At 48.7% G+C, this 25,530-nt stretch overlaps 1 protein-coding gene across 2 annotated transcripts in view; it reads right to left on the minus strand.

The window, feature by feature from the left end:
- The window catches only part of NR5A2 (nuclear receptor subfamily 5 group A member 2), a 99,599-nt gene extending 76,498 nt beyond the window's left edge, over positions 1-23,101 (minus strand). Inside the window, exons 1-5 of one of the 2 annotated variants that reach the window (XM_076337973.1) lie at positions 22,827-23,101; positions 12,118-12,255; positions 9,479-9,597; positions 8,049-8,190; positions 4,671-5,317 (exon numbers count right to left, since the gene is read on the minus strand). In XM_076337973.1, the coding sequence (XP_076194088.1) occupies positions 4,671-5,317; positions 8,049-8,190; positions 9,479-9,597; positions 12,118-12,255; positions 22,827-22,890 (1,110 nt within the window). In that variant the 5' untranslated portion in view covers positions 22,891-23,101. The remainder of the gene's footprint in view (positions 1-4,670; positions 5,318-8,048; positions 8,191-9,478; positions 9,598-12,117; positions 12,256-22,826) is intronic. The other variant, XM_076337974.1, reaches the window with a different exon arrangement.
- Between the last annotated feature and the right edge of the window lie 2,429 nt (positions 23,102-25,530).

Here is a 25,530-nt window from a genome sequence, read left to right on the forward strand (position 1 = left end):
CCTATTCACACTGTATTTGCACTGCTTTAAGAAATAATTTGAAACTCTGCTAATATAGTTGTGCTTATGGGGAATATGTAATACAAATCTAGGCCTCTGTTCGCTTATTAGCTGCCAAAACATCTGTGTTACCATGTACAGTAGAAGTTCTATAGATAGGGTCCTTTTGAGGTACGTGCTTAAACCATTGTTTCTCTGAAGGCCACATTTGCAGCTAATGTAAGCATGGACAAGTTTACACTTACAGCAAGAAATCTGTCCCAGAACTGATACAGCCTGCCATCAATAAATGGCCCAAATTTGCAAACTCAGTGAATAGTTCTAGGATGAGCTGCTTTAACATGAAGTACACCGGCTCTTCCTGCAATCATTCACTAAATGGGTTTGTGCTCAGATAGTACTTTGACCTATGACATCCTCACTAAAATAGCCAAATAAGTCAAGGTAATACTTTTTGTGAGTCACAAGTCCTCTAGTGCCTTTTTTGTAACTATCAACATTTAGTTAATTTTCTGATCCTCAGCAGGAGAAAGTATCCTGAGGACTGTTCTACAGTGCAGGTCCCGTTTTCTTCCTGCCCCAAGCAGAGACTGCTTGCTTTTATGGGTTCAGGAGTACTTAGCTTTGGAAGTAGTTGTTGAATTTTCCCTGATGAGGAAAGACCAGTCCAGTGGAACAAGGAAAGACATCCTTTCTTGGGGCCAGGTAACCTTTGGACTCTAGAAACTCTTGCAATATTTTCTTTTTAGCTTTGTACAAAGACCTTTCACCTGACTAAGAGAGCTGGCTACAAATCTAGCATCCCCAGGGCATTCCTGAGTTTTCTTAGCTGAGGATAAGATGGATATATCTTACTTTTATATTTACTGAGCTTTCAACAACTCCAGAATAGCAAACAAAGGCCTTCTTTACGATTACTATCATCAGGAGTCTACTAGGAGGTTATCTCCCTATTCTTATTTCATCTGTGTATAAAGAACTATACAGAAACATTTCTCATTATGAATAAGCAAGTAATATGTGATGTCAAAACCCAGATTTTATGATGTAATTACTAATTACAAAGTATTCTGACTTCACAAGACAGATAGGTATGTTTGAGATTCTAGCAGGTGTTAAATTCAAAGTTACTGGATTGCCACTGGCTGCTTTGGATCTTACTCTGCCATTATTACTAATCCTCCTAGTTTGCTTCATTAATAATTCCATTCATTTCTGGTATCCAACATGAAGATGGGAGGATCTGCTCCTTAGCAAGTATGAGCATTACCCTTAAATTACATACTTAAATTCATACAGAGGTCAAATTCTGTAAAATGCAGTGCACGCTGTAGGTAGTTCCGCCCAGTCAATATTTTTGCCTTTTCCATGCTTACATGTATAACACATTCCAAAAGAGGTGTTGACAATTTGTAGAGCAACAAGTGAGAAGATTGGGATGAGCATAAGCTGATAAATGCTTCATGAAATAAAGTTTTAAAACGTGTTTGTTATCACTTGAGTTCTCTTTAAAAAAGTCAAATTTTCAGCCAAATGGAAAGAAAAAGAGGAACCTTAAAAACTGTAGTTCACTGGTGGTTTTTTGTTATTATCTCTAGGGTAAATGTGGCCTAAACCACCAATGGACTGGGATAGCATTTTTTTATCATGTCCTCCTCCTTTTCAGTCCCTCCTGAACTCTGCTAGCTACAAATATCTAGGTGTAGCAGAAATGAAAATGTTTGCCCTTTTATATGAATTGAAGAGACAAATGTGTAAGACTAAATTTAGAATGAAGTGAAAGGATATGGTAAAGAATTGCAAACATGCCATTTAGTAACTCACAGCCAGTTGTGCAAGGCATCACTTATCATGACAAAATCATGATGAATTTCATACAAACCACATTTGTACTTTTTTACTGTTTAATTATTTGAGTAATTTAAAATTTTAGTCCAGAGATCAGCTAATGCACCTGTCTTATCTGAAAGACATCTCAAGATTCAGTTGCTAAGTTTAGACAAGTAGGAATAATAGGAAAATATCTTCTCAAGCAAATACATACTTCTCAGCTGTGCATAGGTAGGGAGCAAAGTTAGCTGTTCTGAAAATCTACTTGCATCTTTATTACAACTGCCTTTTCCCTTCCTTCTGCATTTAAAATCTCTCTGTCATATCCTTACGTGTTGGTTTTTTTTTCCCTCCCCCACAGGTATTCGTGTTCTGTGGAGCAATCTGAAATAGCTGCTTTTGCTACCTTGACCAGAAGGAGCTGAAACCATGGATGGATAGATAGAGCTGTGTTCAGGAAAGGTTTGGAAACCCTTTGTTTAATTCTGATCCTCCCCTCTCAGCTGCAGAGAGAGATGGTGTTGCCTGGTGCTGTTAACAAAGTAGAATCTGATCTAAACATGTTTTGAGCACCTCACTTTTTTAAAGTTGAGAAGCTTAAAGTTCTTAGCATTATGTGTAATCTGGTCCCTAAATATTGGATGTGGATGGATTTCCAAGTGTGGTGCTATTGTTCTGGAATGCTGTGCAGTTTAGTTGATCTTGTCCAATTAAAAAAAAAAAAAGATCTGGATATGCCGTAAGGTATGAAACTGTCTGAACTCTAAGTTTCTAAGATGTAAAGGGTACAAATGCTAAGATGAAACCAGTGCCTTCTAAAAATGTGTGAAAGTCAGTTTCCTAGCCAAAGGCTATATGTAGTGAATTTCTAGAATATATGTATTTCCAGAAGTCTGTATGTACATGGTAGTGTATATATATGTCCAGAGCCAGGAGAAGTTGGTCAGCATTTTCATGAAACAAAATTCTGCATCTTTTATGTCCATACTAGTAAACATATGTTGGCTGAAGAATATCATCCAGGCTGAGACTGGAGGTGAAGACCATCTCTCAAACTATTCCCAGTATAGCATGTTGAATGCTTATAAAATCTGTCTATAGATTAAGCCACGGAACCATAAAAAGTAAATGTTGCTAATATCTTTTCATATTCTCACTTCAGTCATAACTGGAATTTTAAGGCAGATCATAACTTAAAAATTCTTACACTGAAGAGTAGCTTGTTCTGCAAGTCTCAGTGATTTTTAACATGGTTACTCCAGACTAAAGTACTCCCCAGTGTATGCGTAGAAAGATCCAGTCCCTGATATTTAGGACATAGTCTATTGGAATTGTAACATGTTTGCAATTTTAACTTTTAAATAATTTAAAATGGGTAGCATGACTTATAGCTTACTATAAAATTGTAAACAACTTCTCAAATGAAGATGTGACAGTCTTTTCCTCTCTTTAATCCATTTTCTTTTTCCCCTCTGAGTAAACTTCCTCCCTTCTTTCTCTTTATACAGACTGGGTTTTTAATGGTTCCTACAATCATTCTCTTGAAAAAAATGGAGAGAAGATGGAGTTGTGTATGCAACATATACAGCTTTCTTTTCTTGTAATCAGGCTTTATTTCATGTGTCTGCATCACGTTGGTTATGACAGAAATACTGTTGTGGCAAGCATCCTGACTGCAGCTTTTTAATGGGATCTCCCTTCTGTGCTCTTGATTCACGTAGATTCAATTCTCAGTGAACTTCTACAGTAATTGTTGTGTTTGGATATTGTATTATTTTCCCTTAGCTTGACAGTAGTCAGCAAGAAATTATGGCTGGTCGCAAAACTTTACAGATTTCAGCAGCAAATAGTTGTGGCAAAAACATCTCTGTGTAGCAGACAGATTCAGTAACTAGCAATATAATAGGGAAATTCAGATGTGATTTGAGTTCATCATCTTGACGTTTTTCTGAGACAGAAGACCTTTTATTCATTCCAGAGCTAATTTCCATCAAGAGAGTGGTTAAAAACTGTAGTTTATCTCTATTGTCTGATCCCAAATTTCTGGCTTAAAATTTCAGACCTGACCACAACAGACCACAAAATTGCCTTAACAAAAAGTCCAAGAAATGTCAGTGGGGGAACTTCTGGCCACCAGAGAGCTGTGCATGAGGATTTATTGGGTGCTCCAACAAAATTAAGAGCCTAAAGGTCATTGTAGCCAGCCTAGACTAAAGGAATCCCCCATGTATCAGTGGTGATGAGAACCAAAAGGAGTCCTTAAGGTATCTTCTTCCTCCTTGCTTTCTGTTCTGTGTATACCCTGCTTAGGATTCAGCCTTCATAGTTAACTACACACACGAGAATGCACAAAATAATATCCCAGTGAGAAAGAGAATGTTCCAAATATGGACTTATATAAGGAGTGTACAGAGATGGACAGAAATGGCGTTCCCCTGTATGTTAAATGAGGTAATAAAATAATTGCATAAATGACTGTAGAATGGTGTAACAGGCACCAACTCTGAATACAAGCCAGACAGCGAGCAATACTGATGGGGAAGGAGCAGAATTTATGTGAGGCCCTGTGGAGGTTAATAACAGTTGTAATAAATAGTAAAGTACAGGAGAGCTGAACTGAAACTTGAATCTCTTTGCTACAGCTAATTACAGGCTCAGGTGGAAGACAACTACAAGTTTCTCCTCATAATAGTCTGCTTAGTTCAATCCAAATAAATTAAGAATGAGATGCTTGGGAAAAAAAAAAGATAAACCATACTTCCTTGCTTGAAGTACAACATTCTAACAAGTGGTATTTTTTCCTTGACTGAATGATAATATAATGTAAGATTGTTACCTACCTTAAGTTCTCTAAAAAAGATGCTACTCCTAGCCCACTCAACAATGGAGAAGAGGGTTTGGTCAGCCATTTTACACATAAGCCCAAACGTGTTGAGCTTCTCGTGTTTGCTTCTGTTGGCTTGCTCTTGCTGCAGGTATGCCATGATCTTAGCTTGGACTTGCGGCTCATCCGGCTCACATTTCAGGAGTTCCAATATCAGATGTGGAATACTTGCTGGTGAGCTTGTTTGATAACTATCCATGTATGAGTAGCCCATTATTGACTCTGGTGAACTGGTGTAAGGGTCAGGGTACTCGGACTTGATAGCACGGCTTGGAAAATGGCCATAGGTTTGGTAACCTTGCAAGCTGCCATGGGGCGGCATTGTCATACTAATTGGAGAGGTTACAAAGGGACTTCGGTCATAGTCTGTAGGAGGCAAGGCAGTATGGTTCAGAGGTAGGCCTTTGGAGGCAGAATGGATGTTCTGGATTGCAGAGGATATTGTCAGGTCAGTCGGCATTGCTTGGATCACCTGAGTCATGGCTTCCAGTTTAAGTCCATTTGCTCGGATAAGAGCTTTCTTCTGCTGCTTCAATGCCCTGTCTCTCTTGTACATTGGTCCAAACTTGTTTCGACCGCCACGCATTCGGTCAGCTCGCACAGCTGTCAGGGGAGAGGAGTAAGTAAATCATAATTAAAACTTGGAATCAGCATTCTTTAACGAAACATACATTAGGACAGAGCAGAAATGTAAAAATGTAACTCCTTTTTTTTTTTTCCCCAAATTCAAAGTAGCACTTTTATTCCTAAAGAAAAAGATTTATTTTGACTTAACAAATGTCACTTTTTTCTGGTAATTTAAATATCACATGCATATATTACTAACATAGAAGGACTTCTCTTTACATTGATTAGGACACAGGGACAAACACAATGGTTGGCTACAGGAATTTCACACCTGCTATGGGATCATGTGGAGATCTCAATGTATATTTGGTTTTATGTCAAGCTACTATGTCATTAAGAAACAAGGGCTGATGTCCAGAACTTGTCTGAGACGTATCCAGCGGACCACATTGTCTCATTATAATCATTCCATTACTGCCTTCCACCGCAGCAAAACATCTGAAACGTAAATTGTGAAATGTTCAGTAGTCACGAAGGGGAATACGTTTTTCTTGGCAAAAAGGAAATATTTCCTTTTGATGATTCTGTTCAGGTTGGTGTAAAACTTTAAGAGATTTCTAGTCAGCTGAACAGCTCTACAGAAATGTTTAGCTGCAGTTGGAATGTGCAGAGACAAAGCTGTCAGCTTGCTGCCTTCCACCCAGAAGGTGGAAGTGAAACAGAAACTATTGACATGCTTCTGGCTTGTAATATCTCTGGAATTAGAAATAATTAAAACAAATCCACCTAAACAGCTGCCTTGGGAGTCATACTGGTGGTCTCTGTCACAGCAGTGTCTGTCACCATGGTATATATGTAATGGACTAGCAAGGAGCTCTCACCAAGCCCACCTTGCCCGACGGCAATTAGATTGAAAGAGGAACCTTTGACAGCCTGGTGACATGTTGAGACTGCTGAGATTGCTGGAGGTTAAGTTCTCGAGCTTTTTATCTTAGGGATTAGTAGAACATTAAAAATTTATTATGAATGCTAGATATGCATAATACTGTACATTATTATAAGGACTTTAACGTTTAATGATTTTTTTGGTCCATGGTAATTTATGAACTAGACTTTAAGGCTATATATATCGCTATCAGGGAAATACACATATAAATGTCGCAAGTATTTACAGTTATGGAAGCACCTGTTCTTCCAATTTTCTAAACAAAGGAAAAGAAGTTGTATGGATGTGTGGATAAGGAAGCTAAAGTACATTTTCTAGAGTATCTTTAAAACTACTGGCGCTTTGCTTAAATTTGTAGTAAAATTGCTGCTGCTAATATTGCTGTTGATTTTGAGCAAAATGTAGGAAACTAAAATAATTAAATCACCATGCTGGTAAATGTAATTAACTTTAAATCTGTATACATAGCATCCTCCCAGGTATTCTACAATTAAAAACTGTGAGCCAAATTGGATTAGCAAGTGCTTTTGTGTAACTCCTACAGAAATTAAGGTGAACTGCATGTAAGCACAGAAGACAAAATTTGGTCCTGTATCATTGTCAGCAATTGAGAGGAGTTAAAAGCAGGAGTAGGTAAATATATTTTATCCTTATTCTTAATGTCAGCAATGAGAAAAGGATTCCAAATGTCCTGTCATTGTGCTATTTGAATTTGGAAGAACATGCGGTGATTCAGGATGTTTAGTGCAATGTGTCAGTGCTAGCTCAGTCCTGTGGGCAAATAGAATAGTACTGAATCCATCAAACTGCAGGAGGCCGATTTTTCTGTTTATCTTCAGTTATATCAACAGCTTTCCTTTGCCACACGGAGATAATTGGGTCTTATCCTTTATGGTTCCCTTAATGGTTTATGGTTTCCCTCCTTGGCCTGATTTTTCCTGGTTAAGCATCTAGGGTGAATGCCATTTCAGTACAATGGTAAGAACAAGGAATTTAGGAGCTTGTCCTTGGTCAAGCAGAAATGTCATTTGCTGTGAAATCTGAATTTTAACATTTTATATATCAAAGTTAGAATGAACTGTGTATGATTCTCAAATTCCAGTTGATGATAATTTTGCATTCGGTTATCTCAAAGGGTATTGTACACTTTTCTCTGTTCTCTGTACATGAGAAAGTGAAATGAAGTCAAAAAGTATACTTCAAAATGCCTTATTCTCTTTCATTTGTAATAGCAGCTCAGGTGTAGCCTCACAAAAATATAGGACACAACTTTAGAGATTATTTGGTTCCTTAATCTCAAAGGTAAGTTGGTATGAGAAAAACCCTTATTTTATCTGTTTCTCTGTTTTCTGCCTTACTGTCAGAAGAATACACATATAAAAAACCAACCCCAGATAAAATATAAATAAAATCCAATAACTCTCCATAGTAATGACTAATTTTTTTTCTAATCGGGACACTTCTTACATATTTTATGCTTAACGTAAATTAAGACTTTTTAAAAAGCTGCAGAACTATTCTATCTAGATCCATTCATTCACAAACTCTAAAATACTGAAATATCAAATTATATACATACGTGAAAAAATGGATTATGGTTTTGAGTAGCTGTTAGTGATTTACCATTTACTCATCAGAATTTTTTTTATAAAGCAACAATGTCATTGAGCATACAAAGTCACCTTTTACTATAATTTCAAACACACGATAAATATGTAGCATTTTTTTATAAAATAGCATGTAATAACATACGTAATCCTACCATTTTCAAAATTAATCTATAGTATAGTTGACAATATCAGCAAAGACTATAGCTCTTACCTTCCAATTTCATTCCAACACTTAGACATTTTTGAAATCGACAGTAAGGGCATCGTTTTCTCTGTGTTTTGTCAATCTGGCAATTCTGATTTTCTATACATGTGTACCTTTTGTTATTCTGGACTGTTCGCTTAAAGAATCCCTGTATGATAGATACAAAAGTTAGCCTGTTTTGCTTGAATAGCGTGTTTCAGCATTTTATTTTATGGAAATCATTGTAACATATTTTTCAGACACCACTCAAGCACTTATGAAGTTACATAGTTTATTTTAAATTTCAGTGAGATGTACCCAGGAGGAAACCACCAGACTCCAGAGGAGGTTTTCTTGTGTTGGTGCTATGTTTTACAGACTTATGTCAAAGCTTGGTACGACTGGCTGTAGTCTCCTGTGCCCCTAGCAGTGGTAGCAGAAATAGTGAGGCTGGCCAGTTCCTTTTGTACTCTTTAATCATTGCAAAATTATTAAAGTCTTCCTTTGAAAGTAGTTTTACGTGAAATAAGTAGGGACACCGTTGCAAAGATAACAGATAGCCAGAGTACCTCTGGCTACTGTACATCCCAGTGGTGCATGCTAGAGGCATAGTAAGTGCCTGCTGTTCATTTCTCATTGATTATTTTTTAATGAAAATATAATGTGCTAAGTTAATTTTTCCATGCAACTAAATATTTTAAATTGCATTGTTCTGGCAAAGGAGTTTCCTTTACGGTGCATTACTTAAATAACCGTAAAGAACTTTAAAAAAATTTTACATGACAAATTTGACATGTCATAAATTTGTAAGTATTTAAACCCTTTAGTATAATAGAACCATGCAGATACATTTATCTTCCAATATGATAAGCTGCATTTACAAATATTTTATTCTCAAAATTAATGAATGATCTAAACCAAATCATACATTACTTGACTTTGTGTGTCAAGTGAGCTCTGACAGTTATAGTTTGTATGAAAAAAGTGCATGGTCATTATAGTCACAGAAAGTTACATCGTAATACTGAAGGATGAAAAAATCTTAAGAAAGCTGCATTAGATTTTGCAAAGCTCATCTGTATTGAGGATACTTTTCCTACCTTATCCTCCCGGAACAGAAATACTCTGCATATAAATCAACTAAAATCAATATTTAGGACAGTTAGGAATGAAAGTTGCTCTAGAACTACATCACTTCACAACAGCAAAATACTTAAAAGCAACGATAAAATTACAACGCAAACCAGTCCAAGTTGTTTCCATTTGTGCAGATGAGATCTCTCCAAGAGACTTCTAAATCCTAAAGCTTTTTGGTGGTTAATTTTTTACGTGAATGTAACAAGAAACATATCAGAAATAAGCCAAATTATTACACGACTGTTTAATTATCATCTCTTCTGCTTATATTTGAAACTTTTTGCTGTACTTATGTTTGTATGAAGTAATTAGTACAGAACCTTGCAGCTTTCGCAGGTGAGAAGTCCATAATGGTACCCGGACACTTTATCTCCACAGACTGGACACAGTTCCTCAAGGTCTTCATCGTAAGAGTAATTCACCATTTTAAACTGAGACACTGGGGAAAGGAGAAATAGCACGTTCAATTAGAATTTACATTCGTAACTCCAATTTTCTGGAACTGATCTCATCTAGAGAGAAAGCTCACTGAAACACACATGCCACTGCAAACTGGGGGGGGGGAAGTCTTATTTTTAAACACACAGCTTGCATTGAGACAGGCAACTTTTCATCAACAGCAAATCTGCATGGTACTTAGCAAGTGGAACAAACACCATCGGCTCCTCAGTTTTATGTTGTAAATACTTGTATTTACAGAGTGCCCTTAACCTAGTCCTTAGTTTATGGAATCACAAACTAAATGAATTCATCTAAATCCGAAAATGGTCAGGGGCAAGCTTTAAAAAGGTAGAACGAACAGATTAAGTGTCACTTGTGTATTCAAAGTAACTCAGTTCGTTTCCTTTAAAGTTTTCCTTCAACATCAGCCTGCAAATATTTACTTAGCCTAAACTTGTATCTTACAGACCCAGCACTTTTGCGCCGCGTTAAATGCAAGTTACTTACTTGCAAAACCAGCTTAAAACAACGTCCTCCGCGCCCCCCAGGCTCGTTGTCTCGGGGTGGCCGCCACCCCTCCGAGCCAGCTCGCTCTCCCACCCTGCCCCAGCCGAAGGGGTGAGCGCTGCACGCCCCCAGCCCCCGGCTTTCGCGGCCAGCGGTCCCGCGGCGGCGGGGGAGGCGCTTTCAGCCCCCGTCGGCGCGGCTCTCCGCGGGTCGCCGGAGGGATAGCGGGCCGGGGCCGCCGTCCGCGGGGGGGTGCGGTCGGGGTCTGCCCAGCCGGCGCCCCCCGGTACTGGGGGCTGGCGGGAAAACTGCCCGCCGGGGCCGCCTGGAGTTTCTGCCGCTCGGGGAAAAGGCGGGGAGGAGCCGGCCGTCAGGAGGGGACGAGGGGGGGTGAAACAAGCTGAATGAAGGCACAGAGCGCGGTCACTCGAGCCGGGCTCCCCCCACAAAGAGCCCAGTCAGCCGCTCTGGTTGTTCCCGAAAAGAAACCCCGCCGCTCACCGCGGGGCCGGTTTCCTTCCCCTTCCCTGCTGCTAAACCTCCGACCTGCTCGGCAAGCGCAGCGGCAGCGGAGGGCTCCCGAGCAAGGTGAGAGGCGCCGGGCATCGCAGCGGCACCCCTTAGGATGTCGCCTCTTTGCCGGTAACCTCGCGGCTGCCGCAGTTCGGGGGCACCGGGGCGGTCAGGGCCCGCCCGAAGCCCCGGGACCGGGCGCCCGGCTGGGAGCGCGGGAGCCGCGCGCCCCTCCGCCAGGGCAAGGGGGCTGCGCCCCGGCGCTCGGGGGAGCTGCCGGGGAGCGCGGGGGCATTAACCCGCCAGCACACAGCCGGGAAAACGTTTCCAGAGAGACCTCGGCGCGGCCGGGGATCGCCGCCCGCCAGCGGCGTGGGGCGGACAGGGGGCGGCCGCAGGCGGAGGAGGAGGAGGGCCCGGCCCTCCCCTCTGCTCCCGCGGCCGCGGCTCCAGGGCCCGGCGCTGGGACGAAGTTCCCCTTCCTCGCAGGAAAAACCAAGTGGGAAAGCGGGGGTTTTCCGAGCGCCGTGCCCTGGCACGGAGCCTCCTCCGCGGGCGAGGAAAGGGGCGGGCGGGCCGCCCCCGGCACCTCCGAGGCCCCCGGCCCACCCCGCCCCTGCTTCCCAGCAGGCTCCCGGGAGGAGAGGGGATAATTTCGAAAAAGCAGCCGGGACGGCAGTTTCTGCCCCGGGAGAGGCGCGCAGAGCCCGCGTACCGGGCTGCCGGCTCCGAGGCGGGGAGACGACCCCCCCCCCCCCCCCCCCCCCCGCGGCGGCCCTCGGACGGGGTCTCCACCGCCTCCCTCCGCGCAGCGCTCCGTCCCGGAGCAGGGCACCGGGAACGGCCCCGTCCCGCCCCACAGAGGCATTTCCAGCGCCACCCCAGCTCGGGCATCCCGCTGCCTTCGCGGGTACCCCGCCGGGGCGCAGATCCGCCGCGGCGTCGGGGCCCTCTGCTGCAAAGTTTCGCACCGCCGCCGCTCCCACCTGCGCCGTGCCCGCGGGCGCCGCACCCGCGGGGCAGAGCCCTCGGGGCCCCGTTTCGGGACGGTGTGTGGCACACGGGGTGCTCGGCAGGACTTGCCCGCCTAACTCCCCCCGCCATAAACTTCGAGTCAGTTTTGCGCGGACCGGGGACGAGACCGAGCCCCCCCCCGGGTCTGCAGTGGGGCCGGTGTCCCCGGGCGGTGACCGGCCGCGCGTCTTGCACCCCGGGGAAGGCTCCCGCCGGCCAGATGCTTGACGGTTCTCCGGCGGCGGTTGCACCTCCCGGCCGGGGCCTTGCCGTCGCCTCGGCGCTGGTGCCTCGGCGCTGGTGCCCCGGCGCTGGTGCCCGCCCGAGCCACGCTGGAAGCAGGGGCTCGGCGGGGCGCGGGGTGGGCGCGGCTGGGGAGCTCGCAGGCAGCAGCCGTAAACTTTTTTGGCAGGACGAGGGGGCGGTTTGCCGATGGGGGCCCGAGCGTGCGCGGAGGGGGAGCGCCGTGCCTTTCCCCCCTTACCTTGCATGTTTTCCGGCATCTGCCCCTGTTCCCCATTCGACCGGGCGAGTCCCAGGGCCTCCGTCTCCACTTTGGGCAGCATGACAGGGCGGCTGCGGGCCGGGCTGGGGTCTCCGTGTCCGTCCGCGGCACCGGCACCTGGACACGGCAGCACAGATTTAGCTGGAGCAAGGGGCGCTCGGCGGCCGCTGCCTCTTCCTCCTCCTCCTCCTCTTCCCTCCCTCTGCTCCACGCCAGCCCTTGCCCTGCTGCAGCGGGAGCACCGAGCGGCCCCGGCCGCCGGGAAGCGCCGCTGGGTGCCCGCGGCCGGGGGAGCCGCGGAGCGGTAGTCGGGCTGCAGGCGGCGGGGGCGGAGAGGAGAGGAGGAGGAGGAAGACCGGGGGTGCCGGGGAGGAAGGAGGAACCCCGGGAGCCCGCAACAGCTCCGCCCGGGGCTCAGCGCGGCGGCAGCCCGGCGCCCCGATCCATGCGGAGCGCCACAGTGCACAGGAGCGCTCTGCCGCCGTTGGTGCTGCTGGACAGGGTTCCCACCCCCGTCCCCCTCCTCCCTTCCTCCCTCCTCCTCCTCCTCCTCCCCCTCTTCCCCCCGCCACAAGTGCGGAGGTGCCGAGTCGGGACCTCTAGCCCCGGGCCCGCGGGGAGGCGCTCCCGGAGCCCGGGGGGTGCAGGGTGCGGGGGGCTCCGGCGAAGGGGGGCCCCGACACCGCCCTTGCAGCCAATAAGGCAGAGGCGGGATGAGCAACACCCCCCGCGCACACACACGCACCACACGCACACGCACAGGAGCACACACATTTGCCCAGCGCGCTCACCCCTTGCCCGGTTGTCAAACCGGGCTGCGGGGCGGGGGCCTGGGCTGCAGCCACCCCTCCCCGCCCCAGCGGAGACCGACGGGCCACCAGCCCCGCCGAGCCGGGCTGCGCCGGCCCTCCCTCCCGCGGTGTGCCTCCTTGCCGGCGGGCAGCCCCGCTCCGGCTCCCTCGGGGCCGGCGGGGCAATCCCCCCGCCCGGCCAGCTGCGGCTGCGGGACCCCCGGCCCTCGCCTTCCCTCCGGGCGGGCGGGGGTAGGCGGCGGTAACCCCCGCGCTTGGAGAACCCCAGCCCTTGCGGCCACGTTGCCGCCGCGCAGCCCTGGAGCCTGAGAAGAGCGGGCGGGAGCCGCGCTTGAGCTCGCTGTACCTATGTTGGCTTTTTGGGTCTCCCTCCCCTAAACTTCTTGCGAAATCTGTCGGTGCCAGTTGCATCGTTTGCACAAAAGCCAATGCCCTGGCAGAGCCATCGCTTGAGCAAGAGCCTCCCTTCCCCGGCTCACGGTGCGGCAAGCGGCACTCGTTTCCAAGTTGTCCCAAAGAACTCGTTTCTCGCAAGCGGGTGCCTCGGCGGCGAGAGCCGGGCGGCCCCGCGGCGCGGCGTGGCGGGGGGCCCGGGGGCGGCGGGGTGCCGAGCCGCCCGGCGAGCCGGGCCGGGGCCGGGGCCGGGGCCGGGGCCGGGGGTCTGCCCGCCCCCCGCTGCCCTTCCCGCCCCTTCCACGCCGGGAGCGTCCGGGGGGCTCCGCGCCGCTCCCACTGCGGCGCGTAGGTCTGGCCATGTGGGATGGAGCGGTACGTGCACCTTCGAAAGCATCCGAGCCCCCCGCCCGAGCGCTCGGCTGCCCGTACTCCTCTGACACTTTAATCTCCGTTGTGTATATTAAGAGCTGAAACTATTTGGCGGCGAAAATTGCTTCCGATTGAAAGTGAGGCGCGGAACTGTCTCCAGCGCAGGGTATAGCATTTCCCATCGGTTGGGACAGAGTTTGTGAAAACTGACCCTTGTTGTAACTTATTAAATACTTGTGATGATCGCAAGGTGACCAGCGGTGGGGCAAGCCCTCCACGTGCGGAGAGCGGACTCGGCTGTGCTCGTTCCTAGACAGTTTAAACTTTTCGCTTCCAGTAACTGGAAGAAGAGACCTTTGCTTAATTCAGCGCAGATCCCGAGCTAACCCGGCACCATCACCACTGGAGCAGAAAATGTCTCTTTCTTTCCTTCTCTGTGCAGGGCTTGGTGCTTTGGGGATGGACCCAACGCCCAGAGGGGCTCGGACCTTTCGGGCCCCTTCCATTCTCACCTTTTCCCCATTCCCCTTCGGGTGGGAGGGCGAGCAGGCGAACTCTTGATCTATAGCAACACGTTATTTCTCAAGTTATAATTTCACAGTTTAGCACTTCGCCTGCGAGTAAGTTTTAGCACCGCAACATGGCGAGCTGCGGGAGCGGCCAGCTCGATGGCTAAGGCGGGGTGGCTGAAAGCCATCCCGAGGGAGTGCCCTCGTCTCTAGGCAGAAGTAGCTCGGGCTGAGACCCCGTCTCGGCCCTTGGGAAGTTGTTCCCAGGCACATTAATTGCAAACAACCCCTCTCGCGGGCGCCGCCGTGTAGCATCGCCCTGCGCTGAGCCCGGGCGGCTCAGCACGGGCGGCGGCCGCAGCGCAGCGGCGGCTCCGCTCGGCTCCGCTCGGCTCCGCTCCGCTCGGCTCGGCTCCCCCGGGCGCCCGCCGGGAGGCGGTCGGGGCTGCGGGCCGGGGGTGTCCTCGGCGCGGCGGGGCCGCGGCCCTCCGGCCTTGCGAGCCTGCAGCCGGGCCGCTTCAGCCCGCTGCCGGCCCGACGGGTGGCCGGAGGACCTCCTCGCAGCCTCGCCTCCTCGCAGCCCTTCCCCGCAGGAGAAGCGTTGTCAGAGCACCGCTCCGGCCGCATTTACAGCAGACCGTGGGAAGGTTAGCACTGATCGGCAGGACACCGCCGGACCCGCGTCCTGCAGCCCGCTGGGCTCCGTCGGGGCGAGAGCCGGTCCCTTCCCTCCCGCTCGCCGCCGGGTGGGTCACGCCGCTTGGCGACGCCCGGCCGGGGCGCTCCGCGCCGCCGCTCTCCTCGCTGCTGCTGCGGGAAAGGCACCCGCCTTTTAGGCGAAAGCGGGGGAAGAAAACCCCGCGTCCGGACAGGGCAGGCGAAACCAGCCCGAGCGCGGCCGGGGCCAGGAGGGCTGCGGCCCCCCCCGGGCAGCCCGGCCGGGACGGCCGCCTGTCCCCGCCGGCGGCTGGCCCGGGCCGGGCCGGCTCTCCCCGGGCAACACTCCCCCTCGGGCACGGCCCTAGCACCAGTCCCGGGCGCTTCGCTCCCACGCGTGGGTTTAATGTCATTCCGCCGGGGAAGGGTTTGGAGAGAGTTCCAGCTGTACATCGCAAAGCCGCTCCGCGAGCTATCGCTATGGATGACAATGCTTTGGAGTGGTTATTACACATCCACGTTTCTCCGAAGTATCAGTTTAGGGCAGTACATATTATAAATGATACCTGGTCCCTTGTGACTACGTTTAATTTAACATGGAGTTCTAGCTCTCACGATTGCCTTGAGCAACCTTAATTACCCTTTCTTCTAATCTCCTCTCCATTCCTTACTAAGTTCTCCAAACTTTTTTTTAATGTGATTTCTCTCCTGAGTTTGCCTGCCTTGTTCTGACTTTGCCTGAAGGTCTTGATTGACGCGTGTAATTATAATTATAAAAGATGATGGCTCGGGGAGCCTCCAGCAGCCTTGATTAGTACAAGGAGCAAGACCTGGAATATTTTATACTTCCCTATTTAAATGTATGTACATGTACATTAAAAAAAACACTGTCTAATTTTAAATAATCTGAAGCTTCTTCCACCTCTTTGTTTTCAAGGTAGGGGGTTCTGCCTGATGGTATTTCAAGGCAAGCTCCAATTTCTTACAGCTTCAAAGAGGCCAACAGAACCTGGGCAAATCTCAAAGCCTTTTTCCTTAAGCAGAGACACTTCCAACTTGGAGGGTCTGCTCGATGAGCAACAAATAGCGCGCTCCCTTCTAGCTTTGTGGGGGAAAGCGTCCCGGAGAACGTTTGATTTATCTTCCCAGCAAGCAAACTCTAGCAAAAGAGAACTTTTTTTGGGGGGAATGTTAAAGAAACTTCGCAGAAGCAAATGAAAGAAATAAATAAACGGAGGACTGAAACTTTTCTGCTGGGAAGTCTAAATCCACAGCCGATCAAAAAGACTTAGAGGGAAGTATTTAAGAAGGAGAGAAACCCGCATCCTGTCCCCCCTTCCTCTCCCGCTGAGCATTCCCGTTTGCCGCCAGCCCAGAGCCGCTCCGAGCAATCGCCCACTGAAACCGCTGGCTTCAGCCAGGCGCGGGTCGAGAGTCACCGCCACGCAGCCCGTCCCCGGCGCAGCGACACAGCCCCGGGCGCAGCCCGGGGGGGGGGCCCGGGCACGGAGCGGCGCGGCCCCGGGAAGAGAAGGCGGCGTGTGACCGTGCGGCGGGCACAGGACCCCTCTGCCGCCGGGCAAGCTTAGAGGGCGAGCTTGCTGCTTCGCCTCACACGCCTCTCACGCCCAACTTTACTAGACAGTTTACACCAGGAAAGGTGTATCCAGTACAGGCTCCGCTCTACTCTTTTCCCCCTTTCCTTTTCTTTCCTTTCCTTTCTTTTCTTTTTCCCTCTTTTTCCTCTTTTTCCTCTTTTTCCTCTTTTTCCTCTTTTTCTCTTCTCTCCTCTCCTCTCCTCTCCTCTCCTCTCCTCTCCTCTCCTCTCCTCTCCTCTCCTCTCCTCTCCTCTCCTCTCCTCTCCTCTCCTCTCCTCTCCTCTCCTCTCCTCTCCTCTCCTCTCCTCTCCTCTCCTCTCCTCTCCTCTCCTCTCCTCTCCTCTCCTCTCCTCCTCTGTCTCTCTTTTCCCTTTCACCCCATGTCTTCCCCCCTCCGCTCCTTGTCATAAACAGATCATCCCTACGGTACGAAGGGGAGAATACCTCGAAACCTTCCAAATCCTGTAGCCCGCGGGCTCCTCTCATCACTTCGCCGAGGAAATACTGCTTTTAATTACTAGGGATTCATTTGAGCGGAGGCTGCTAGTGCCTCCAACTCAGGCTTTAGAAAGTAAACTGTCTGTCCCCTCTAGAGAACTGAAAAACAAACAAACAAACCCACCACAAAAATATACTTTTTTTTTCTGTTGTTTTTTTTTTTTTTTTAATCCACTGTCAGGGAAACAGAGTGGGTGCTTCAGGCTGAAATACTTTCCGTATAAAACGCACACCACGCAGAGGATCGCTTTCCAAAGCCAGTTGCCTTATTTCTGCTGCGAATCATTCACTGTTGCCTGACGGAGATGTCGATCCGCCCCGGTCCGAAACAGAGAACCATTTCCAAACAGTCAATTATTGACCGAGAAGCTGTTTTTAAAGCCCGGCCAAGCTTTCTGCTGCGCGCCGGAACGCACCGCTGCCTTACGAACACCTACAGGAGACTCCGGAGCGAGGAGCGAGCCGGGCCGGGCGGGTGGGCGAGCATCTCTGAGACTGCCTTTCTGTTACTGCTAAGTGAGTCATCAGCGAGGTGTCGTAGCCCTTCGCCTCGTCCTGCCGCCTCTGCCCCGGCCCGCCCGGGCCGGGCCGCCGGGCGCCGCCGTGCCCCCGTGCGCGTCGCCCCCTCCCGCGGGGCCGCCCGCCCGAAAGGCGACACGCGTGTGTGGGCAGGGACGGTTGGGCGTTTCTGGTGGCAAGGCAGCTTTCCGACGGAGATTGTGCTGAACAAACTGGAAGGCGTGGAAGGGCTGAGGCCCCGGCGGGGGCGGGGGGGGGGAGGGCGAAAGCTGAGGCACCGCCGGGCGCCCTTCGGGAGGCGGCGAGCCCTGCCCAGAGCTGGCGGCAGGGGTTCCCTGGATCGATAGCCCCAAGCAGCGAACCGCAGCCTTTTTCACACGGCGGCCTTTATCCATTAGGACACCTAAAGATGCAGTTCTGCAAGCAGCAACTCTGCCCCCCCCCCCCCCCCCCGATAAATTGCATGACTCCCGTAGGGAAACGCGCTCCAGCCCCGCACTGCTTGGACCTGTTGCCGCTAACGGCGCGGCGGGAAAACGCGCTGGCTCTGACGGCTCCTGCCTGCCGCAGGGGCGGCGGCTTCCCCTCCCCGACGGGAGGCGAATCCAGAAGCAGGGGCCGCTCTCCGCGCCGGCCCGCCCAGGAGCGGGGCCGCTGCCCGGCGCGGTGCTCCGCGCTGCGGCGGCGCTGCCGGCGGGAGCCGCCGCGGGGCCAGGCCGGAGGGACGCCGCGGGCGGTCCCGGCGCTCCCCCCCTCCGCCGCGAACCCGCCGCGTTCCAACAGTGATAATTATTTACTTTTCTGATGAGGCGCTTTTGTTTCTGCCTGCGCTGCCCTTTCGGAGCCGGGTGGGGAACATCCAGTTAAAAAAGCTAGAGCTTGGTCTGGAAACGCGACGCCAAGTGTATTTGTATATAAAGCAGGGCTCCTGTCAGGGCTGAGCGCCGGACTCTGTATCATAAGGGATAATTGATTTCTATCCTGCGCAGACAGGCTTAAAAATGAAATTTCTTTTGCTGAGGCAACTGACCTTGATCTGTTGGTGGAAAAAAAAGATGTTTTAGGTCCGCTTCTCTCCACCCCCCACCCCCAATAATTACGTTTTGAAGCTTGGAAAATTTTATTTAAAAAATAATTTAATAGCTGATCTTTATCATGAAAAAAGTTTAAGCTCATATCTCTCTCTCTCTCTCTCTCTCAGATTTCTCCGCATATAAGCATAGGATCGTAAAACAAACCATGAGAAGATAAACTAGGCACAGTTTATACTGAGAAATCTTGATAAGGATTCTGTACACATGCATGTCTGTTCATTGTATATAAGAACGTATTAATATATATTAATATATAAGGTTGCATATCTAGGTAATATATATATTGTACTCGTGTAATATGTGAGTAAACTCTAGACATTAATAATAATCTGGCATAAGAAGTTGTAACGGTCTTCCCCACACGGCAGCCAAACACAACTCCTGCTGCAGACAATTCTTCCCTTTCACCCTATATAAAGACAACTTTGAGACCTGACCTTTAAATTACCCGCACGGACGAGTGGCTGGAGGCGTTTTGTCAGCATTGGAGGTTTCCCTCTGGAGACCACAGGCGTCATCATTGTTACTTTGCCTCATGTATTTGGGTATTTAAAATCAGACTAACTGGAAAAAATCGGGTGTAACTGTAAATACTGCCCCTTTTGTGGATAGCTCATTTGCAGTATAACGACGGGAAAAGTATTTAATGGGAAGAAAATTGATAAAAGTAAAGAATAACAGCAAAAGTTCACTGTTATAAAAAAACCACCTACGGCTCATTGTCTTGCAGTCCTCACACAACCCAAACTGTTCACTCCTCTGGAAGCTTTGCCTGCATCATTGCTGGCCAAAATCCTAATCCAGACTTTTAAAGATAATATTTGCTGTCTTTGTTAATCATATGAAATTTCATTATATATGCATTCTAATAATAATAATACAGAAAAACAAACCCTGCCAAACTCAAGAGCACTAATTATAATACTGTAAACTGCCTGAGGACATACATTAAAATTAAGATGTCAGTAACTATTATACAAACTGAAAAATTTCACAGTAAGAAACTACAAGTAGATTATTTTTCCTCTTATACAACCATTTTTTTCAAGTTAACGAAACAGTTATTTCTGTTAAATAATCATAGCTAATGCTTATAAAAATTGCATAGTGTCCCTGAGGACACTAAGACAAGAGGCTGATTAGAGGAAAAATAAAACTAGTCAAGTAGCTTTGTATTTCCCCGGAATCTGGTAGAAGAAAAAAATCATGGCACTTCCATAAGAATTTTTGTAAGTCCATACGATGCTCTTCATCTGGAATATAGGAGGTACTATTAAGATTTTGTGAATTCCCGCTGCCTCTTTGACTGTATGACCGTAAACCTAAAAGCAGGTGTCAACAAAGGGTAGTGCCCGCTCCAGCTCCAGCTCCAGGCTGGTTGCGTCTGCTCTCCAAGGGACAGGTCCGCTGCCATTTACATCGGTGGAGTCTGATTTGCATTCACGGGAGCTGGATGAGGCTGGGAGGAAGCTAGGTCGTTCTTGCTGTGGCATGTCACTGATGAAAAACTAACTTACCGCCAGACGGGGGAATGCACCGGGTGCATGCCCGCAAAGCAGGTGCTCCCTGACAAGGGAACCTCTCAGCCGCTGCGGTGGGAAGCAGCAAGTGCCCCTGGCCTGAGGGGCTGGTGGGGTGGGGGGCTGCGGAGGCCGTGGCAGGCCCTCACAAACCCGCCCGCTCTGCCTCTGGTTAGAGAGGAAAATGCGGGGAAGGACTGGACAAAAGGGAAAGTCCAGGGATGGGATTTACTCTTAAGAGCACTTGGCCCTGCTGCTGGTTGAACTTATACCCTGGGAGGACAGCTTTTTCTTCCAAAGAATTACTCTCCAAGTGCAAATAAGAACAGAATCCAGCTCCTTCCTATTTGGTTCCCCCACCGCCAAGCAGAAGCCCGCAGGGTGGTGCTGGTTACATTTAACCCTTACAGGTACGCGGTGATCAGTTTACAATGCTGAGTTAGATGCGCTTTTCAGGCATGCCACCATGGACTCTGACTGTGCAGTGTCAACTAAGGGCAGAATCCTCCCCCTGACCCAGAGCACACAGGATTTTGGAGAGTTTCACAGGATTTAGACCTGCTTTTTCTGGGGCATGCTTTGCGAATCTGGTATGTCTGATACAACACACGTGTGAGTGCATTTTGGAGGTATGGTGACAAGAACGCCCTGCTAACTTATGTCTCCCACCAACCTGTTTCTCACATCCACATGATTTAGGGAACCCAGACCTGCCAGTCTTTTGGAAGCCATGAAAATGGCACTTAGTTGGTCTAAATATGACGGATAGGAGCGTTTTATTTTCCCTTCTCCTTGGGTTGTATACTTTCACCCTGAGAAACCTTATCTGAGTGACCACGCTTCAGATACATGAAGATACATGTTATTTTACTATCCCATGATGAAGGCTGAGGAGAGAGGACCAGAGGCTCCTCTAGCACCTTTCCCTCCCTGGCAGCCAAAACCAGCAGAAGTCAGAGCAAGGCCCAAGAAAGCGAGGCCCATCTGGGAGGCTGGACTCACCTCCTTTTCCATGTGTTTGTGGGGGCAGAGCTGTGTGAAGGAGCACCCCACACCTGTAGAGAAGCACCAGAGGGTCTCTGGCTTTGAATTCTCAGTGGCTTTGCTGGGATGAGCCCTCCTGGCCAGGTATGGCCTGACCCTGGCCAGAGCCATGTCCAACAGCCTGGGACCACCCTGTGCGAGGCCTCCGGCTGTTGCGGGATACCCTGATGGCACTGCTGGAGGGTCCACATGGTTCCCTCCAAGGAGAGGCATCAAGGAGCCCACCCCAAAGTGGGGCTGGCACCAGGCACAGCCAGCCAGAAGGCAGGCTGTTGCAGGCCTGGCGGTGTGATCCATGGGGCATTACTCCTCCAGCCATCCATTTGCAGCCCAGCACACCTTGCTGCGGTGTTGGGCACAGTTCTTGTGCGGGAGGTGTAGGGCAGGTGAAAAGGGAGCCCCTGGGGACCAGCTGCCTGGGACACAGCCAGGTCCGAGGTGGGAGCCCTTCCCGTGGGCACCCTTCCCTTCCCCGGGGAGAAGCAGCAGCTCCACCCAGGAGATCAAGATCAGGTTTCAGCTAAGTTTGAGGCTATTTCCTGCAGCTGTTGCTGCGCCCTCCATCCCCCGGGTCCCAGAGCCTCCCTTGATGGTGAGGTGCCCCTATCACACCCAGCATCAGGGCGAGCGCCTCGCCTGCCGTGTGATGACGCAGTTTGGGGGCAAGAGGAGGAGAGCGAGCCCTGGTTCCCACAGGCGGGCCAAGGCTCCCTCCTTTCATCCTTGCCATAAACTGCTGTGCCGAGGCGCAGCCTTGCAAAACCCTGAGCTGTGGAACCTGCAGCGCTGCTGGGCCGGCTTGTGAGGAGCCTTCTGCTCCGCGAAGGAGAGGTTTCCCTTGGCAAGCCTTCTCCAGCCCCTCTCAGCCCTGGCACAGGCTGACGGGGCAGGGGATGCTATTGCCCTGCCAAAGGAGAGGCACCTCGCTCCCGGCGTCTGGTGAGAGGCAGAATGACCCGAGATAGGAAGTGCGAGGAGAAGGGCAGGGAGGTGGCGGGGAGAGGCACCCGCTGGGGCTTGGCCACAGCCGCCGCGGCCCTGGCAGCCCCAGGGCAGCTGGGCGTGCAACGAACGCCCCTCGCACCCGCAAGCCAGAGCAACCCGCGCCTGCCGGCTTTCTGATGGGGAGCGGGTGCTGCTTCCATATGCTGCTGAAAGTATTCACTTCTTCGCTGCTCTGAAGTCTTAACCGACTTTTATTGTCCAGCCCACCCCCACTGAATGACGATGTATCTGCATTTTTAGCTATAAAAAATAATCTGCATTTGACAAGTGTATTACAGAAAAGACCTGAAAACATTCCCGAGGTTTTCTTCAACAAGAATAGTCAGGCCTGAAGCAATTTAAATCTAATTTTTGCAAATGTTTATACATGCGCACACACACACAATTTCACAGTTATTAGCAATTGTAATAGATAAAGATACAGTTAATTATCTGATTATATATTTGATAATCACATTATCTCTGGAGAAAATTGTTATTCACTGAATCATCAGCTGTTTTCTTACATTTTTACGTTGTATTGTAAAGTTCTTTTTCGCCTAAATACACGTGCAAATTAATCAGTTTTGTTGGCTTGCCCAATTGTAATGATTTTTTCAGTTCGGACAGCCCCAAGTCTAATACATTTATGCAGAGTCTTCAAAAGAGTTAGAAAACTGTTACTTACCGACTGATGTAAGTCCATGTTTTATAGATTCCTGTATGATGGCTGTATGGGAACCAGAAGACATTATTAGGTGTAAATATACAGTACCCTTGGGTGCAAGGTGTACAGCATTGAGTACAGAGGAGGTGCAGCCTGTAAACTTTTCTGGCCTTGAGACCCAGGCTATAATAACCTTCAGTGAAAGTCGGCGTGATGAACAACAACAAAAAAAATTATCCAAGAATTCGGAAAGTAACAAGCATGTCTTTGAGTGGACTCTGTACTTTTTCCAGCATTAGTGACCTGCTGTAAACCATGTATCCCATTTCATGATAGTCTCTAATCAGAAGAATTGGAACTTGTGATAGGTTTGGCACCGTCACGTGATTTTGTACAGCTTGATAAGAGGACCCTGTTATAAAGTGACAGCAAAAGAGATAAGAACTCTTGGCAGATAATGGCAGACAAATGATTAACCTAGAGTGGAGAGGTGCTATGAAGCACAGAGAGTGGAAGGTTGTAAAGTTGTGGGGTCATAAGATCATACTGAGTGGATGAAAAGCCATACCAACGTAAGTGTAATGACTATAAACTCAGACTTGTGACCTGTCTTCTTGATGTCATCACCTCTGTGCACAGTGGACAGCAAGCACAGTTGTTTTGGCTTCTGTAAACACTCTTTGGATGGCAAAACAAGCAAGCATTAATTCCTTAAAGGCAGCTTCTGAATGCGCCTGGGATCCTACACTCTGAGTAACAGCACCAGCAAATCTCCAGTGGTGGTTTGTCAGACAAAACCATTTTATTGCCCCAGTCCTCAGGCTGGAGACTAGCTCCAGGTTGTAGCCATTTAGTTGAAAGCGTACACTATTTTCTCAGTAAAGAGCTTTACAGCATGGTTAAACATTGATATCCCAGGATTATGATACATAATTGTATTGCACCTCTAAGGCTGCGAGGTACAATGCCTATTCACAGCATGGCAAGTGGCTGTCAAGTGTTTTGCTGTAAATTATTATTATAAAGGTGGGCAGCTGTGCAGACGACTGGGTGATTTTTCAGCTCAGCCGTGAGTGGGTCGGGTTCTGCCTTCGCACCCACCAGAGGAAACGCAGGGGCACGCCGGCTCCCTGGGCGACACCGTGCTGCATTTACAGCAGCCTGAGCGCAGCGTGGCTTCTCCTCGCGCTGCAGTGCCACCGGCAGCCTTTGCAGCTGTGGCCCAATAGATTAAGTCTGCATACACTTTGTGAGATCAGACTCAAGCCTGAATAATCAGATGATATTTGATATTTCAAGCCTCTTGAAAAATAGAGAGAAGTTATTCCACTGTGGGCTAGATCTGAAGCCTCTTGAAGTCAGCAGGAGTTTTTTTTCTCTTGAAATTTGCAGAAGGCTGTAAAGCAGCATATGCTCTTTTATATACTTTGTCACGATTGTTAGACTTTGATGATAAAGTGGCAGACAGGTTAGTTCGTGCTCCAACTGAACTGCTTTTCAGGCTTCTCCCGGCCAGGATGAGAGCTAGAGAGCAGGTCTGAAAATGGGGTGGCTGTGGCAAGCTGTGCAGTGACTTGGGCCTTACAGCCGGGAACCCTGAATCATCACTTGGCCTGTGCAGCACCGCCCTCCTCTAGAGCCCCTCGTAGCAAGGATGTCGAGGGAAGGCCTGGTTTTCTAAATTCTTGTTAAACAACTGCATGTGCATTTTGTATGCTTTATTTACCATGCTGGAGTGTATAAATCAGACATTTGTTCACCCGATTAATAAGCCACAATCACAAATAATTTTGCCTATAGTACATGCAGCAAGTAAAATCATATAGATTTGTGCACCAAAAACTTCCAGAAATCAGGTTTCTCCTCCTCTTTTTTATACTTGTAATTGTACTTGTAAACTGAGCAAACTGTACCAAGCTACCTCACAGCAATGCTATGAATATTACTGTCTTGCGATGTGTATGAAGTGCTTTAAAAGCGAAACATGCTATGTGAGTGTATCTTCCTATTTATTACAGGAAAAAAGTTAATTTACAAGTCTGGTTAAACAGATATTATGAGTGTTTTTTCAGGGTCACTGATATTTTTTTATCTGTTTAGACTGAGTGAAAGCTGGAAGCCACCTTTTACAACAGATTTAATACAAACCTAAAGAATTTGATTCTCTGTCTATTCTAATTCATTTGGTCATCAAATAGATTTTCAGTTCTATTCACAAAAAGTGAAAACAATCATTTACTCCACCAGAAAAAGCATGTCTTTGGGGACTGGGGATAAAATAAATGAGAAATGCTGCAAATGATACTGTGGTTAGAAACTTTCCACTGTGTCATCAGAGACATGGCTGGAGCGCTGTTGGCCCATATACAAGAGTGTCTATAAAGGAATCTGCCGTATGTGGGGGAGAGAGATATTAAATCATAGGAAATCTAAAGAACTTCATGCTTTTGGCTTCAAACACTGTCATTCCTTTCCTTTTTTGCATCAGTATCAAATGTCAGGGTCGCTGAAAAATGTTCTTTTTTTCCTTTCTGCTACTTTGTCTCCATGGATAAAGGAATGTATGCCAGGTGCATAAGCAGACAGACTTTCTTTGCCTTTCTTTATACCTAGTCCAGTGGGGGAAAAGAAACTCATAGGGAAACTCCAGGACAATCTATATCAGCCTGTGATGCAGCAGCTCTATATGTTTAGCAGTGATATATGTTTGGGCCCCAGCTGAAAA

The sequence above is a fragment of the Aptenodytes patagonicus genome, chromosome 5, assembly GCF_965638725.1.
Source record: "Aptenodytes patagonicus chromosome 5, bAptPat1.pri.cur, whole genome shotgun sequence".
In the NCBI taxonomy this organism is placed as follows: domain Eukaryota; kingdom Metazoa; phylum Chordata; class Aves; order Sphenisciformes; family Spheniscidae; genus Aptenodytes; species Aptenodytes patagonicus.